This window comes from Akebia trifoliata, chromosome 4, assembly GCF_017979445.1.
Source record: "Akebia trifoliata isolate Shusen 1 chromosome 4, ASM1797944v1, whole genome shotgun sequence".
Lineage (NCBI taxonomy): Eukaryota > Viridiplantae > Streptophyta > Magnoliopsida > Ranunculales > Lardizabalaceae > Akebia > Akebia trifoliata.
Window position 1 is genome coordinate 43,201,348 of NC_141378.1, and position 17,407 is coordinate 43,218,754.

General features: G+C 34.0%; 1 protein-coding gene and 1 pseudogene across 1 annotated transcript; one reads left to right on the forward strand and one right to left on the reverse strand.

The window, feature by feature from the left end:
- Positions 1 to 4,509: 4,509 nt before the first annotated feature.
- LOC147405116 (putative beta-1,4-xylosyltransferase IRX10L pseudogene) lies at positions 4,510 to 5,144 on the forward strand (annotated as a pseudogene).
- Positions 5,145 to 6,668: 1,524 nt separating this feature from the next.
- On the reverse strand, positions 6,669 to 11,229 carry LOC147405117 (DNA polymerase epsilon catalytic subunit A). The gene is made up of 4 exons (XM_086441269.1): positions 11,069 to 11,229; positions 10,680 to 10,798; positions 7,856 to 7,986; positions 6,669 to 7,092 (listed from the first exon to the last, which is right to left on the reverse strand). Exons 1-4 carry the CDS (start codon positions 11,118 to 11,120, stop codon positions 6,987 to 6,989), a joined length of 408 nt encoding a protein of 135 aa, XP_086297395.1. The 5' UTR covers positions 11,121 to 11,229; the 3' UTR covers positions 6,669 to 6,986.
- Positions 11,230 to 17,407: the final 6,178 nt, after the last annotated feature.

Consider the following 17,407-nt stretch of genomic DNA (forward strand, 5'->3'; position numbering starts at 1 on the left):
TCCTAACCAAACCGAAGTATTTTGGGTTCAGATTTTTGTCCAACAGTTAGAATCGAAATCGATACCAAACCGATTTTTTCGGGTATTCTTCGATTTGGGTAGAACCGAAATCCAAATACCTAAATTTGAAATATATTTATAAAAATGTGGGATGCAAGCTGACCACCACGTCTTGCGACCTCACCAACTAAGAACTTGTGATAATAATAATAAAAATAAACATATTATATCGGTTCGATTTTGGGTCCTATTTTGATTGGGAAATGTTCAGCAACAAACATTTTGGCAAAACATTTTTCAAAACATGGGTTAGAGGTTTTGGAATGGGCTGATTTTTGGTGAGGATGATCTCTACGATGAGGAGATCATCATCACCAAAAATCAGCCCATTCCAAAACTTCTAACCCCATCAAAAATGGTTTACAAAAAATGGACGGTCCACGATTTTTCAACTTGTAAACATGGTGCTAGAAGTTTTGGAATGGGCTGATTTTTGGTGAGGATGATCTCCTCACCGTAGAGATCATCCTCATAAAAAATCAGCCCATTCCAAAACCTCTAACCCATGTTTTGAAAAATGTTTTGCCAAAATGTTTGTTGTTGAACGGACCCATTTTGATTCAAGCTCGGGCCGTTGGTTCTTAAAATTTTATTTTGTCACGACTCACAACCTGACAAATTTTATTGTTGCAGCCAAACATACCCACTGGGTTAGTCATACCATTGCATATGCTATCTTGTTCCGCCGTTTAAGAAGAGTAAGAATATATGGCTTAACTTGGCACTCTTTATCTTTACCTAGAAAAACATATTTTCACCCAGCTGTTTAAGTGAAATTTTGTTTTCATATGTGATTCTTTTGCTAATTTATAAGGAATTCGGTATGCGATTCATTTTCTTGTACGTGAGCTATCTTGTTGTTTAGGTGAATGCTGAGAGGATTTGAAATAGCTACAATAGCTACCTAACTGAACATTCTTAAGACACAAACAAGAAATTCAGAAGGATGTGAGACTCTTTTACACATTTTGTGGTATTATAGTTATTAACTATTTCTTCTCTTTCTGATGAATCAAAGAAAAACAGATGTGCGCTCCATTGATAGAAAGAGTTTTAATCATACTTTCCACCTATAACGAATCACGTATGGTAGTTAACTGATAGAGTTGCAGAGTTTGGCAACTCTGTTCAGTCAACTCCATTTCTGGTGGCGTGACATACTTGAATCTGTGATTCTGATGGCGTGACATACTTGAATCTGTGATTTGTAATGGATCCTGAATACTATTGACTCATTTATATTTGATTTCCTCCAACATCTCAAGACTTCTTAGGCTTACAATTAGGTTTGTGTGGTAGTTAAAAGCTAAAATTAGACCCTAAAAGAATACAAAGATGAGTGAAACTGATACGACCCTAAAACAAGAGAGATTGGGATTGTATTAGTAGTTTTAGAATCACATGAAGTGGACATCTCATTCATTCACAGGCGGTGCGGTACGTGTTATACTAACACAAAGTAAGTATGAAAAACCAAAATATTCATAGGTACCACTCAATTCCATGTGCACAAGCAATCTGATTGGCGTGGAAAATTAGCGGAAAAATGATTTCCCTGGATAACATAAAGTTGTAAAATAAAAGGAAAAATGGGGAGGAAAATGAAGAAAGTATAAAAAAAAAAAAAAAAAGGGAAAGAATTCCAAGATTCAGATCATCAAGTTTTGAGCCACAAATCAAGATTGATTAATTCTCATCCATAGAGTGGCATCAGGATCAAGGAAATGAAAGAAGATTTTGCTAAATTTGTATTGGATATAGGGATCCCTCTTATCATATAGTGGGGGCTCTAATGCTAACATGTAACCTGATATGATATAATGAACAGATGTAGCTAAATCGACGTGATACCTGGAGACATAACAAGCGTTAGGTTACTGAACAAACCTTACTTTATGAATCATACTACCATGACTAACTTAGTAAGATTTCAAATCTTACTAAGGGTTGTTGGGCCAACACGGATTATCAAATTAGCAATCCAAAGACTGAGACTTGTAGATTTCAGGGAAAACCTCATATTCAAAAGAAATAATAATAATAATAAATAAATAAACCCTTCAAGATAGATCCTAGGTATTGAAAATGGATAGCTACCGAACTCCCAAATTTAAAACTAAAATCCAACTATGAAAGTTAACCTTTTTTATCAATATTTATTAAAACAATTCTTAAAATTTTTCCCTTTATAACCCTATGGCATCAGATCATGTTTTTGGATGCCACACATGGATATATTTAGAATCCACTCCAAAGCAAGGGCGCAGCCAGGATTTTCTCATAATGGAGGCAAACTGTGGTTAGTTGTATAGTTGAAGAACTTGAAGATTAATGGTTTTATGGAGAAATTCAGAGGTTTTTTCGTTAGAAATTGAAGAAAATGATATTTAGTTATTTTCAATTAACATATGAGAAGGCCTGATCAAGAGGCAATGTCATCAACAAAAACTTGGGGGCCGAGGGGGGGGGGGGAGAGAGAATTGGAGGGAGGTGAGGGTGTGGGGGCAAATGGGGCGTGTAATTAGTTGAAAATATAGGGGTGTCTCAAAGTTTTGTGGGGGTAATCAAGAGGCAATGTCATCAACAAAAAATTGGAGGAGGGGGAGGGGGGCAAGAATTGGGGGGAGGTGAGGGTGTGGGGGCAAATGGGGCATGTAATTAGTTGAAAATATAGGGGTGTCTCAAAGTTCTGTGGGGGCAATTGCCCCCACCAGCTCCGCCCGTGCTCCAAGGCATGGTTTTAAAACTCAGTTTCGAGTCTCATCTCATCCATGCTAGATGCCGAGTCGTCTCGGATAAGTTTTTCAAGACGTCTCATTCAAACATTTGAAAAATAAACGTGAGATTTTAATTTCGTCTGAAAAATTGACTTGTCCGTCCATCTCGTCCATGCCTAATATCGAGATGACTCGGGCAAATTTTGAAACCATGCTCCAAGGTATCTTAAATAACAAATTAACCCCATAAATTTGAATTTTATGACATAGATCCCTACTCCAAGGCTTGCTTGCAACAAACTTGATAAAGTGAGGTCTGGTGCATAACAAACTTCATAAAGTAAGGTTCCCTTGGAGTTGTCAGAACTCCAAGGGAACTTTTGTAATAAAAATGCAACAGTTAGGTCTGCCGGTAAATCTCCCATAAAAGAAAATAATTAAGCAAAAATATCAGAGAGATTCTATTGCCGCACCAACTTTTGCTAACGCCACCCCAATTCATATGTAAATCTCCAAAAGATTAAGCACACATCTTGGGGTGGCATAGCTTTAAAAAATTATAGTACATCTTTTTTAATTCTTTATCTTTATTAAACACAAATCAATTAAACTCATTTGACAAATTTTCATTGAAGGATGATTTGTTTCTAGAGAAGAGCTTGTAAGTTTGATGTCCTCTAGAAGAATTAGGACTTGTGGAGTACGAATTTTCTGTTAATGAACCAGTGGCATGAGGCCCATATTCCAAATTAATGGTGGTTTAAGATTTTGGACTTGTTAAGAATGCTCTTGATGGATATCTAGCACCCGAGCATGTTTATTATTATTATTATTATTTCAGTTTTCTTGCTTAAATTATTGATATTTGCGTAGTTGTAGTGAAGTTTTTTTTTTTTTTTAATTAGATTTGTTGTGCCCTGTAATGTATGTTAGAATGTGGAATGAATGGATTATGTTGAAGCTTCTTATAGGTTCATGTAAAATCTAAGAATGTGATTTTAAGGTGGTGGTGTGCTGGAAACCCAAAGAAAGCATAGTTCTTTAAATTTTATTTTAACTCGTGTTAGAAATGATAAGCATAACTATCTATAGCTATTCCTCATATAAACAAATTGGTTTCGGCTGTGCAATGGTGGACTTTACTATGACTCCCCAACTTTTTAGATCTACCTATCTCATATATCTTTTATCGACTACGAGTGGTTGTTCTTTTACTGCACCATAGGAAGGAAACCATAATAGGTGTGCCACAAGATCAAATTATATCTGAAGAACAATTGCTAGCTTGAGTGTCTTTTGTTTGTTTTCTTCTTGATTATTAAGAAAACCATTTCACTGTGTTACGTATTATTATTTGTTAGGATTGCACATACTTACATGGTGTCGGGAGCATTTGTTTTCTATTTATCATGATGCAATGGCACATGCAGATCAATTATTTATCATAAAATATTCTGTTTCACAACTGTTCAAAATTGGAATGTTCAGAACACTCTGGGTCTGGTATAGTTAATGCCATTGGGGTAAAAATACTAAAGATACTGCTGATACTTAAAATCATCAATCATAAAAAATTCACCCCAAAAATGGAGAAACCACATCAAAATCATGAAGCACCAACAAGAATTTTAATGAAGGCGCCTCAATGAAGGCGTTTGTGTAGCAACCATCAAGAGCATTCTTTATTTCCAACTGAGTTTGCATCTCAATGAAGGCGCCTTGTGTAGCAACCATGAGGTTTTGGGTGCTTGAACTCCTAGTTTATATGTTTGTTTGTTTGTTGACTACACAGAGGTGCTAGAGCAGCAGTTTGGGAGAACTTCAAGGACAACCTTCTATTCGACATCTCTACGGAGCATCCTACAACATACTATGAAGACATGCAACGGGCTATATTGGTTGAAGGAGTAACATTTGGTTGCATCTCTCTAATCATAGCAGATGACATGGTCTTACCATTTGCGGATGCGATCCCATGGGAAGATATCGGCGTGTTTGTAGCCGAGGAAGATATGGAGGAGCTTCCAAGCACTTGGAGATATTGCCTTCGCCTACTCTTACTCCATCATCTTAATCGAAATTCAGGTATAATTCTAACTAAACCTCATCGACATAAAAGATTTCCAATATTATCCACAATTTATTGTGATAGGTATCTTGAATCTAAGTGTTTATTGATCATCAGGGATGTATTGTACATCAATAGTAATATTGAGGAAGCAAAGATTACTCGCAAATGCTTCTATAAAGCAAGCAATGTTGTTCCCTCAACCAGCTCAGTCAGGAGATGCTTTCCATCAGATATTGAATGGTCTTGCTCATAAGTTGCCTCATGAAAAAGGAGAAATGGGCAAAGAAATGGGATGACACGTCCACTTGAAAGTGGGATTTTTTTTTTTTTTTTTTGTAAAACTTCATTACTTTGATGTATGTGAACATGATCTCAGGAATTCTTCCAATATGTGAGATTAAAATTTTGACTTATATAAATAACTTTTTTTTAAAATCTTATTATTCTTTATATTATGAATTGAATGCAAATTTGTGTGGATCGGATGTGAATAGATGGGATGGAATGTGAATGTTGATGTGGATATGAATGTGTGATTTTTTTCACAAGTATAGGTTGAAAACAAAAGCATTTTGTCAGATAAAAGTTCTGATCGTCGAAAATATGGTAAGAACCCAGATTCAACGGTCTTAAACCGTCGAAAATATGTTATTCAACGACTTATAGTTGTCGAAAATATTTTATTCGACGGCTTATAGCTGTCGAAAATATATTATTCGACGGCCTATAGCTGTTGAATTTATAAAAATTTCTATTGTTTTCAGCCGTCGAATTTTTTTTCGACAAGAAAAAATTCGATGGTCCCGTTCGATGGTCGGGACTGTCGAATTGATCCATGATTCGACGGTTTTGGACTGTCGATATTTGGGTATTTTCACATAGTGATAGAAATAGTGTTAATGATACTTTCCAGCTATTACCAATCACGTTCTGGAGTTAACTGATAGAGTTTTAGAGATTGGACAACTCTGTTAAGTCAACCCCATTTCTGGTGGCTTGACATACTTAAATTTGTGATTTGTAATGGATCCTCGATACTATTGACTCGTTTATATTTGGTTTCCTCCAACATCTCAAACTTCGTAGGCTTTCAATTACGTTTGTGTGTGTGGTAATTAAAAGCTAAAATTAGACCCCCAAAAAATACAAAGATGAGTGAAACTGATATGACCCTAAAACAAGAGAGATTGGGATTGTATTAGTAGTTTTAGAATCACATGAAGGCACGTCTCATTCATTCACATGCGGTGCGGTACTTGTGATACTAACACAAAGTAAGTATGAAAAACCAAATATTCATAGGTACCACTCAATTCCATGTGCACAAGCAAATTGTTGTCCATCTGATTTGGGTGGAAAATTAGTGGAAAAATGATTTTCCTGATAATATAAACTTGTAAAACAAAAGGAAAAATAAGGGGGGAAATGGAGAAAGTTAAAAAAAAAAAAAAAAAAAAAAAAAAGAGGAAAGAGTTCCGAAATTTCAGATCATCAAGTTTTGAGCCACAAATCAAGATCGATTAATTCTCATCCATAGAGTGGCATCAGGATCAAGGAAAAGAGAGAAGATTTCGCTAAATTTGTATGGGATATAGGGATCCCTCTTATTATATAGTGGGGGCTCTAGTGCTCACATGTAATCTGATATGATATAATGAACAGATGTAGCTAAATCGACGTGATACCTGGAGACATAACAAGCGTTATGCGATGAGTACCAGCCATCAACATATCTTCATGTCCTTCACATTTAATTTTGTAATTTTGTTTCATTTTAATTGTCGACAAAACATCCCGAGTCGAACTTAACACCTCCCCCATCCAACAACTACAATTAGTTGTAATTTAATGCACCATATCATTCATATACATAATTGTTCAATGTAATGCAATCCATTTATCAATATAGTTCTATTCTTTATCGGAAACCATACCTAGAATTTTAAGGAACAAATTCATTTTCCATATATAATACAAATCTTAGTGTTCTAACACTAACAAAACCAGACAACTCTGAACACAAACTCTACTGATCATCATATCTACACACAAAACCTTTTTTTTTTCAGATCAACCCATTTTATTATTTGCAACGCCAATCAGTAGCATATTAAGAAGTGGGAGTGTCTATCATATACTTATTCCGGGACATGGAACTGAGATGTGTATTTGTGGGAATGGGAAGGACCTTCACCCTCTACTACGGGAGGTTCATTCAGAAATGCTGAGTTGCTCCTAGTCCACCTGCCCACACCAAACATACATATCAGAAGAAAATACACAAGTGAAACGCCAAAGTAGAAAATTAGAGGCTCCAAAGCTTCAATATTTTAAGATTTTACGAATGCCCATTAACGAGTGATAAATTAAACTTCGGATCACCCGAAACAAATGAAACTAGGGTTTCAAGTTTTGGATGTTTTAGAGAGAAATCTTGGACTGTTTCTTTTTTAAATAGAATCAGGATCTAGAATGGTGTCTACATGGCAACTTTTCATAGGTGTTTAAAACGCATTGGGCTCCTTATCAACACATTTTCTACATGGTACTTAGCCTAATGTGTATAATTTCCAACCAAAAAGTATCACGTAGACACCATATGTTGCTATAGGAACATGTTAAAAAATAGAAAATTTCATTTTTTTAGTGCATTTTCTTTTATTGTGTGATCCAATCCTCTGATTTTACGTAAGGTTTGTCACTCATAAAATAACCCAATGGGTGTTAAACTAATTATAGGAAACTTGATCGAAATAGTTCTGTCATGTAATTAAAAATATATAACAGAAGGAACGTGCAAGTTGAAGGTTCTACATGATTGAGGTAATTGATCTAATCTCCGTCATGATAGTGATTTGGAGTATCAATGTACGCTATAAACCATAATATGATACAACCTTATCTAATAATTTAAGAGTAGGGAAAACCGATATAGACATACTTGAATTTATAGATATATGTTAAGAAATATCTTTGAATAAAATTAGTGGATGATGGGATTACTTACCAACCATTTTTGGTTATGAGGTCCCCTAGAGCTGTTTCAGAATCAATGGTGAGGAAGTTTCCCTTCCTATCAGGGAGAGACAAGGATCTTGATCTCTCAAGTACCCCTCCTGATTCCTGACCTGTGCTCTCCTGTTAATAAGTAGATCTTATGGTGTTAGAAAAACAAATGGGATTTGGATATAAAAGGACATGAACCATTTAAGAAAATGAAAATGTGCAAAATAGAAAAAATAAATAAATAATCAAGTCAAATCTACCATATTTTAACAACCTATAACAAAATCTAAAGATTTTTTTTTAATAATGGGTTTTGAAAGAATCCCAAAAATCTAGCATCTTCAAGCTCTTCACTCTTAATGGTAAATTATTTTCAATCCATAGCTTCTACCTAAAATCTACTTCTCTCCAAAAATCCTATCTTGTTCTTGAGATTTAAAGCAGGTAGAATCTTAAGGTTCAAGAGAAAAGTAAAAAAAGTTGCTCAAGAGGTTAAAGATGACTGGTTTTGAGAGAAAAAACCATGTTGAAGATGAGGATATTTAAGTCATTTTCCATTGATCTGTTCCAGTAGACTGAGGTCAAGGGGCATATCATCAGTTTAAAAAACACGGGAGGGTTTCTAAAATATTCACCAAAAAGTCAAAGGATATGTTTAAAACTCTAAATCACTCTTTAAGGTTTTTTTTTTCTTTTGAGAAAGAATAAAATCTCTGTTATGAATAGATAATTAAATAATCAAACCTTAATAAAACATATTTAATATTACTTTTGTACAAAAATAAATAAAGAGTGATTTACTGGGCAGACCTATCTATTGCAATTTTATAACAAAAACTCCTTACTTTATCAAGTTTGTTACTGAACAAACCTTACTTTATGGATCACGCTACCATGAGTAACTTAGTAAGATTTCAAATCTTACTAAGAGTTGTTGGGCCAACACGGATTATCAAATTAGCAATCCAAAGACTGATACTTGTAGATTTTAGGGAAAACCCCATATTCAAAAGAAAAAAAAAATAATAATAATAATAATAAATAAATAAACCCTTCAAGATCGATCCTAGGTATTGAAAATGGATAGCTACCGAACTCCCAAATTTAAAACTAAAATCCAACTGTGAAAGTTAAGCTTTTTTATCAATATTTATTAAAACAATTCTTAAAATTTTGCCCTTTATAACCCTATGGCATCAGATCATGTTTTTGGATGCCACACATGGATATATTTAGAATCCACTCCAAAGCAAGGGCGTAGCCAGGATTTTCTTGTAATGGAGGCAAACTGTGGTTAGTTGTATAGTTGAAGAACTTGAAGATAAATGATTTTAGGGAGAAATTCAGAGGGATTTTTGTTAGAAATTGAAGAAAATGATATTTAGTTATTTTCAATTAACATATGAGAAGGCCTGATCAAGAGGCAATGTCATCAACAAAAACTTGGGGGGGGGGGGGGGGGGGGAGAATTGGAGGGAGGTGAGGGTGTGGGGGCAAATGGGGCGTGTAATTAGTTGAAAATATAGGGATGTCTCAAAGTTTTGTGGGGGTAATTAAGAGGCAATGTCATCAACAAAAAATTGGAGGAGGAGGGGAGGGGGGGGGGGGGGCAAGAATTGGGGGGAGGTGAGGGTGTGGGGGCTAATGGGGCGTGTAATTAATTGAAAATATAGGGGTGTCTCAAAGTTTTGTAGGGGTAATTAAGAGGCAATGTCATCAACAAAAACTTGGGGGGGGGGGAATTGGAGGGAGGTGAGGGTGTGGGGGCAAATGGGGCGTGTTATTAGTTGAAAATATAGGGATGTCTCAAAGTTTTGTGGGGGTAATTAAGAGGGAATGTCATCAACAAAAAATTGGAGGGGGGGGGGGGGGAAGAATTGGGGGGAGGTGAGGGTGTGGGGGCAAATGGGGCGTGTAATTAATTGAAAATATAGGGGTGTCTCAAAGTTTTGTGAGGGTAATTAAGAGGCAATGTCATCAACAAAAAATTGGAGGAGGAGGGGAGGGGGGGGGGCAAGAATTGGGGGGAGGTGAGGGTGTGGGGGCAAATGGGGCATGTAATTAGTTGAAAATATAGGGGTGTCTCAAAGTTCTGTGGGGGCAATTGCCCCCACCAGCTCCGCCCGTGCTCCAAGGCATGGTTTTAAAACTCAGTTTCGAGTCTCATCTCATCCATGCCAGATGTCAAGTCGTCTCGGATAAGTTTTTCGAGATGTCTCATTCAAATATTTGAAAAATAAATGTGAGATTTTAATCTCGTCCGAAAAATTGACTTGTCCGTTCGTCTCGTCCATGCCTAATACCAAGATGACTCGGGCAAGTTTTGAAACCATGCTCCAAGGTATGAAACCATGCTCCAAGGTATATTAAATAACAAATTAACCCCATAAATTTGAATTTTATGACATAGATCCCTACTCCAAAGCTTGCTTGCAACAAACTTGATAAAGTGAGGTTTGGTGGGTAACAAACTTCATAAAGTAAGGTTCCCTTGGAGTTGTCAAAACTCCAAGGGAGCTTTTGTAATAAAAATGCAATAGATAGGTCTGCCGGTAAATCTCCTATAAAAGAAAATAATTAAGTTAAAAAATGAGAGAGATTCTATTGCCACACCAACTTTTGCTAACGCCACCCCAATTCATATGTAAATCTCCAAAGATTAAGCACATATCTTGGGGTGGCATAGCTTTAAAAAATTATAGTCATCTTTTAAATTCTATATCTCTATTAAACACAAATCAATTAAACTCATTTAACAAATTTTCAATCCAAATTCTTGGAAAAAAAAAAAAAAAAGTGAAATTTTAATAGATATTACATTATACCTGATTGCTCTCTGGGGAACTCAAAATTTCTCTGAGATGTTCTTCCTCTGTTCTCTTCCTTGATCTCCAGTAAGCATTAATTTCATCTTTAGTGAAGGACCTGTTTCTCTGGTATGTCACTGCAGAGGCACTCTTTTAAGTTAAAAAAAATTTTTTTTTTTTTTTTTTAAAGAGAAATTATATTGCCACGCCAACTTTTGCTAACGCCATCCCAATCGATATGTAAGTTATGCAACTTCACCAAAGAATTAGCACACATCTTGGGTGGTGCTAGCGAGTTGGTGTGGCAATAGAAGCTCTCTAATTTTATTTTATTTTTTCTAGAAAATTAAATATAGAGAAAATTTTGTTAGATATAAAAGGAAAACAAGAGAGCTTAGTGAGATTACCAGCTTTAGGATCTGAGATATTTGATTGCCATCCTGCCATTAGAGAACCCATTAGCTTCAACCTTTAGTTCTTGAATTGCAGACAATAGAAATCTGATGAAATTGGTCACTCTCACTCTTGTAAATTTAAAGGTAATATTGTTGGGTGGCAATGGTGGGCCATTGACTTGAAGTTGTTCTTATCTACAAATAATATAAGGAAAAAGAGTTAAAATTATTAAATAAATAAAAACAGCTTTAGCTGTTATTTGATCTAGAACATGGTTTTTAATTATTATTTTTTTTACATCGGGTAACTCGGCTTATCTGCTACTCATGGATAACGAGTTGACTCTTCCGAGTTACTTCATCTGATCGAGTCAAGCTGATTCAGATGTATTTTTATAATATATTTAAAAAGCATGTATTTTTCAAAAAAATTACTTCTCTAACCATAAGGTTGATTAGTAGTGAATAGTAAAAAATTATATATTTTTTAGAGATAATAAACATTTAAATCTCAATAATAATAAAAAATTAATTATTTTATATCAAAAACACAAAATCCATAAGTTTTTATAATCCCAACAGATATTTTCAAATTTTCATGATAATCTCACGCACACCTCTGACATACACCCCCTTCACATAATGATTTGCATATCCCAAGGCAAATGATTTGCAATTTTATGATGAGTGCGTAGGAGGGCATATGTCATCATTATTCTTTCTAAAAGTCCTCTCTCAAAAAATTCGGAACCACCCCCCCCCCCCTTTCAAAGTTTTAGTTTTGATGAAAATTTTAGGCTCTTATGTTTTAAAATTAATGACATTCCCCCTTGATCATGGTCATTTTTGATAAATTAATGAAATTTGATTCAAATAACAAAAAAAAAAAAAACTTGTTTTCTCTACCTAGAATTAGTCATCTTCAACCCACTTAAATGATGATGATGACTACAACAATAATGATGAAAAGGAAGATGAGTATGGTCATCATCAAACTTATTTGGTGTGTATATTGCTATTGACACAATTGGATTTCGAAGTGACTTGACTCCAAATTTGATCGAACCAACTTACCAATTCAACTTCACAAATTAAGTAAAAAACGCCCCGAATTAGGTCAGAAATTTGACTGAGTTATTTGGTTACATATAATATTTTTATGAAGAATAGAAAATAAATATTTATTCATTTCAAATTAGTTAAAAATAGTTTTTTAATATTTAGAAATTAATATAATTTTATTTAACCTATCTAAGTTGACACGAGTTTTCGGGTTGATTCGATGGACATTTAAGTCAAGTTTTAATGTAATATTTTAAATATTTAAAACTATTTTAAATATTATAATAAATATATTTGAAGGGTCTAAATAATTTAGACTAATATGAGGTAGGTAGCAGTTTGGGTACTGATCATAAGACTATCATGTCATCGTGTCACGGTAGTATTCTTTCGAAGCAAGGTCATGCGACACAAAGGTGATAATCCACCAGCAAACCTGAAAATAATATCCACACACACAATACGTAACTAGCAAGCAAGAGAACGAGAGCAACACAATCTATGACACGCGGGACTCTAAGTAACTTAGTGCAAGGGCTTGAAGTCAACGTAGGTGTAGGCCAAGGATTGGGACACTAGACACCTTTCCTACAAAGAGTATACTAAGTCTTTCCTAAATTTCCAGAAGAAAATATTAAAAGTAGAGGCTAGTCATACTCCTTTATTACTAAAATCTCACTAAATTAACATATATGCCTTGGCACGGGACTGATATGGCTTCATATGTGAACTTTATATAATAATACATGGGTGCTCCCAGGTGACTCCGGGATAAGCTACACCTAACTCTAGGTATCAGAATGTATGGTCTTCATACATTGACACCTTTAGGTCTAGAAAGCAAGTGGACAATCAAGCCTATTTTCTTGAAGAGAACATTGAAAAGAGAGTTAGTGAACCAATTGACTCTTGGGGACCCAAGTCAATTTGGTCATCATCATCATCATCTTCATCCTCGGGATCATCATCATCCCCATCTAAGAGAATTTAATATGACTAGTTTTAGGATGAAAAAATTATGACCTTTCCATCATTTAAATCATTTTTCATTAATCTAAAAGAACTGATGACCAAGGTTAACAAACATGCCATCTATTTTTTAAAACATAAGGGTATCTCAAATATTTACAAAAATGTGAAGGGGACCAACTCTCAAACTAGCCATGCTTCCCTTAAATTTATAAAGTTGTTAAAAGGCAATTTAGGTATTTTCATTAAAAAAAAATTTAATAATAATAATAATAGTAATAATAATGATTTTCTAACTAGAAAGTCTTCACTTGATCAATACTTGATGTGGCATAGACACGGAATCATGAATCTTTTTTCTCGAGATATACAATTACACATCTTTATAGAGATTTGCAATTCTGCACAGCGTGGAAAGAGATTTATGGTTCTATTTCCATGCCATCTCACCTAATATTTTATAAAGTTGGTCCTGAACCGACCGTAGTCTATTTTAGGGGACTTTTCGTATATATTCTCGCCTTTGCAGTCATTGCCTCTCTTTTTTAATTTGACTATAGAAGAGGGTATTTTTGTTATTCTATGTTTGTCTCTCAATAATACCATGGTCAAGGGGTGTATGTCATCAGTTTCACAATGCAGGGGCCCCGCAAGCTGCAGCAGGGTATGAGGATATGTATGAGAGAGATTAATTTTAGATAGGGATCAACTAATTGCACACCACTACCTGTTGGTTGCACCTCTAATATTTAAAAAATATGTTTTTTTTTTTTAAACCTCAATTTTAACCTACTAATTGCACTTCACTATGGTAATCTTATGATTTAAGGGCTTATTCATCTTCCCATGACATATTCTATTAATGTTCTATTTTCTTTTGTGATTGGTTTTACTCATGTTCTCATTGGCACCAATTGAAGGTATTGGTTTTTTAATCCATATTTAGATTTTATTTAAAAATTGATAAAAGTCTATGCTTCGATCTTATCCCTTGAAATTCAATGATCATTGATCAACCAGAAATGTCGACATGAATTCCAACAAGTTTCCTATGCCTCACAATGTCTTTAAAATCGTCAAAATTAACCTTCCTTGATTTATCAAACCGGATATATTGTGATTAGAAGAAGAAGAAAAGGGCTATAATTTTTTTTTTTTCTATTATTTTTGTACTATAATCATCCAGATGGAGTGCAAAGGGGAAATTTTAAGTGAAGGAGTGCAATTGATAAGGGGTGGTATGCAACTAAACATAGTAATAAAGTTCAATAATCATTTGAGAGAGCTTCAATTTGATTAAGAATAATGATCAAGTAACATTGTGAGGGACATCATGGGGGAGACATTAGTGTGCACAGAACCATAGATGCTTTCATCGAGATCTCACCTGTATCTCGATGGAAATAGATTCTGACACACATCCACATCAACCGATGTCCCCCACAATATTACTCGAGCATGACTCTTTGGTTAATTTGGATAAATTCCAATATATATATATATATATATATATATATATATATATATATATATATATATATATATATATATATATATATAAAAGTCAAGAAACATGAAATTTTTTGTGAAAATATTTGTTTTAATTTCTTATCAACAATTATCATCTCCAATCTCTCTAAAAACCCCTTAAATTCTTTTTGATGTTTGAATATTGAAGAAAATATAATTTTGAAGGTAAAGAGAACAAATGTTGCCATGTTCTACTAGTAATAGAGAAATCTCTGATTAATACGTCGATTTAATCGAATAACCCTAATTCAGAGGATTTTTCAAGTCGGGTACAACAAGATCGTCTGAGTCAACTCGGACGCGGTGGGACCATCCCATGTAAAAATAAAAATAAAAAATTTGTTTTCAAAAGTGAAAACCGTGTGCTTGGCTGTTTGCCACTAATCTACTTGTTTCATTTTCATGGAGATATACGTCATGGATTCCTTGTCTTTCATCTGTCAAGATTTGTCCGTTTTTCTACATATGCCACGTGTCTACTGTCCAACAAAGTTGATTGTGACGAATCAGATTTTGAAATAGTCAAGCCCCTTTAAAATTTTGGAGAAACCCTCTTCTATTATAAGACACGTGGTATGCCATGTATTTTATCAATATTTAAAATACGTCTAGAAAATGCCACGTGTAATTGGAAGGAGAGGGTAGTACCGAAATTTTGAGATGTGGTGGTCGCTTCAAAGTTATTTTCATGAAGAGATGTTAGTGTCGATTAGTGGGAAGCGCTGTCGCGCTGGGACCCACCTATGAGATTTATTCAGCCGTCTACCATAAGTAAGAAAAAATCCCTAGATTTTACTTTCCAAACTCTTTTTTTTTTTTTACTTCAACCTTAAAGATTATATTTATATCCAAACAAGAAATATTTTTTTAAAATTAAAAATTGATAAAAATAAAAAAAAATTAAGGATAGATTTAATAATATTTCTAAAGTCTAAAAATGTTCTATGTTTTCTAATTTCTGATCCAAGATTTCGATTCTAAATTATAGAATCTAAAAAGAAACAAATGAGGTTAAAACTTTTAAAGATGGAGAACTTCCATTCAGACTCCTAAAATGTTATCAAACACCCATTAAGAATTTTGTACAAGAGATTAAGATGAGATTGAAAAAGATGAGTTAAAAATGAAATTCAATAAATTAAAAATAATTGAATCCTTTAATCAACTAATTTTAGGAAGTAAAATCAAAAATTTTCTTTTATAAATTAAAGATGAGGACCTTTATGTCATTTTGTTCTATTAATACATAGTCCTAATTTTCTGACGCCCCCTCCAACACACGCTCCCATATGCCCCCCGATATGGCATGAACTACAATCATAGATTTTCTTGAGATACATAATTGTACATCTACATAAATATGTACAATTGTGCATCTCAAGGAAAGAATCTATGATTCTAGTACATGTCACGTTAAGGGGGGTGTGTGTGTCAAAACAGGGCATTAGAAAATCATTATTGTAATATATAAGAGAGATTTGAGGTGAGGTGAGGTGAAGGTGAATGTCATCAATTTTCAATCGAACAGGTATCCCCATTTTTTGTTAAGTTTGTTAAAGTCTAGCGACACCACAAATTGGGCTCAAAACTTACCTTCACCTACAAACTATCGGCCACTGATCAACAACTTTTGACTTAACTCTGCGAGTTGAGTTTTAGGGATGAATCACCTTTAAATCTAATCGAGTCACATTGACTCGGTCAAATTTTAGATCTATGACTCGTCCCATCGTCACTCTTTCACTTGAATATTTCTCTATATATCTCCAAAGGATAAAGATGAAGGGATACATCTTTATCTCTAAGTCAACTTTGGCAACCTTTATATCTTTACCTACTATTTTTACATGTCATTTTCAATATTTTAAGTGGAGACTAATGGGAAGATAATATGTTTGTTCATAGAGGAAGAAACAATGGAATCTTGTTATTTAATGGTGGGGTTTACTTGTTTTTAGTGGTAAGATATTATTGAGATCATTACATATAAGATTTGTCGAGAAGTCGGGGAAGTCTATCTCTTTCAATATTCTAAGTGGGAGACTAATATGATGAAGATAATATTTTTGTTCACAGAGGAAGAAACAATGGAATCTTGTTATTGAAATGGTGGGATTCCCTCGTTTTTAGAGCTAAGATGGTAAAAGATCGATACATCTGAGGTTTATCAACCATGGTTTAAAAACTTGGTACGATGAACGAGACAATCTATTTAACCCGATTTATAATGATTCATTTACACATATTTAAATTAAAATAATTGTTTAATAAAAATAAGACAGATAAGAAAATGTTTAGTCATAAAATCATATTTTAGTTTATATAATAAATTAGAGTTCACCCATGCTCGGGAGTTAGGAGGGTAAAAATGTGAAAAAATAAAATTGAAAGAATATTATTTTAAAAAAAATGAGATTAATAGGTTAAAAAATAATAAATAATAAAATTGGTTAAAAATGAGATAATAAAGATAGAGGGAATTAAAAAGAAAGATGAAAAAGTGTAAACCAATGGGACATTTGTTCACCCACAAAGTTGTAAATGATATAAATGTTGAAACACGACGTACATCTGTATCATTGTTGAACAAGAGTGAGATAACTCCACTAACATTCACATGTTAGAAAAATCAAAGACTCATTCTTAAAATAGTGGACTTCTTTCCTGTGTCTTTTGCACGTAAATTGGAATAATACACGGCAACACCAACATTCCTTCGCCTAAGAAAAATCGAAGACAAATATATGATAAAGAAAATAGAATAAAAACTATTATGACAATCGTATCCTC

Coding starts and splice junctions, on each gene's coding strand:
- LOC147405117 (XM_086441269.1), bottom strand. CDS start 11,120: ATGGGTTCTCTAATGGCAGGATGGCAATCAAATATCTCAGATCCTAAA. Junction 10,799..11,068: donor TATCTCAGATCCTAAAGCTG/GTAATCTCACTA, acceptor GTGCCTCTGCAG/TGACATACCAGAGAAACAGG. Junction 7,093..7,855: donor CTCATAACCAAAAATGGTTG/GTAAGTAATCCC, acceptor TGGTGTGGGCAG/GTGGACTAGGAGCAACTCAG.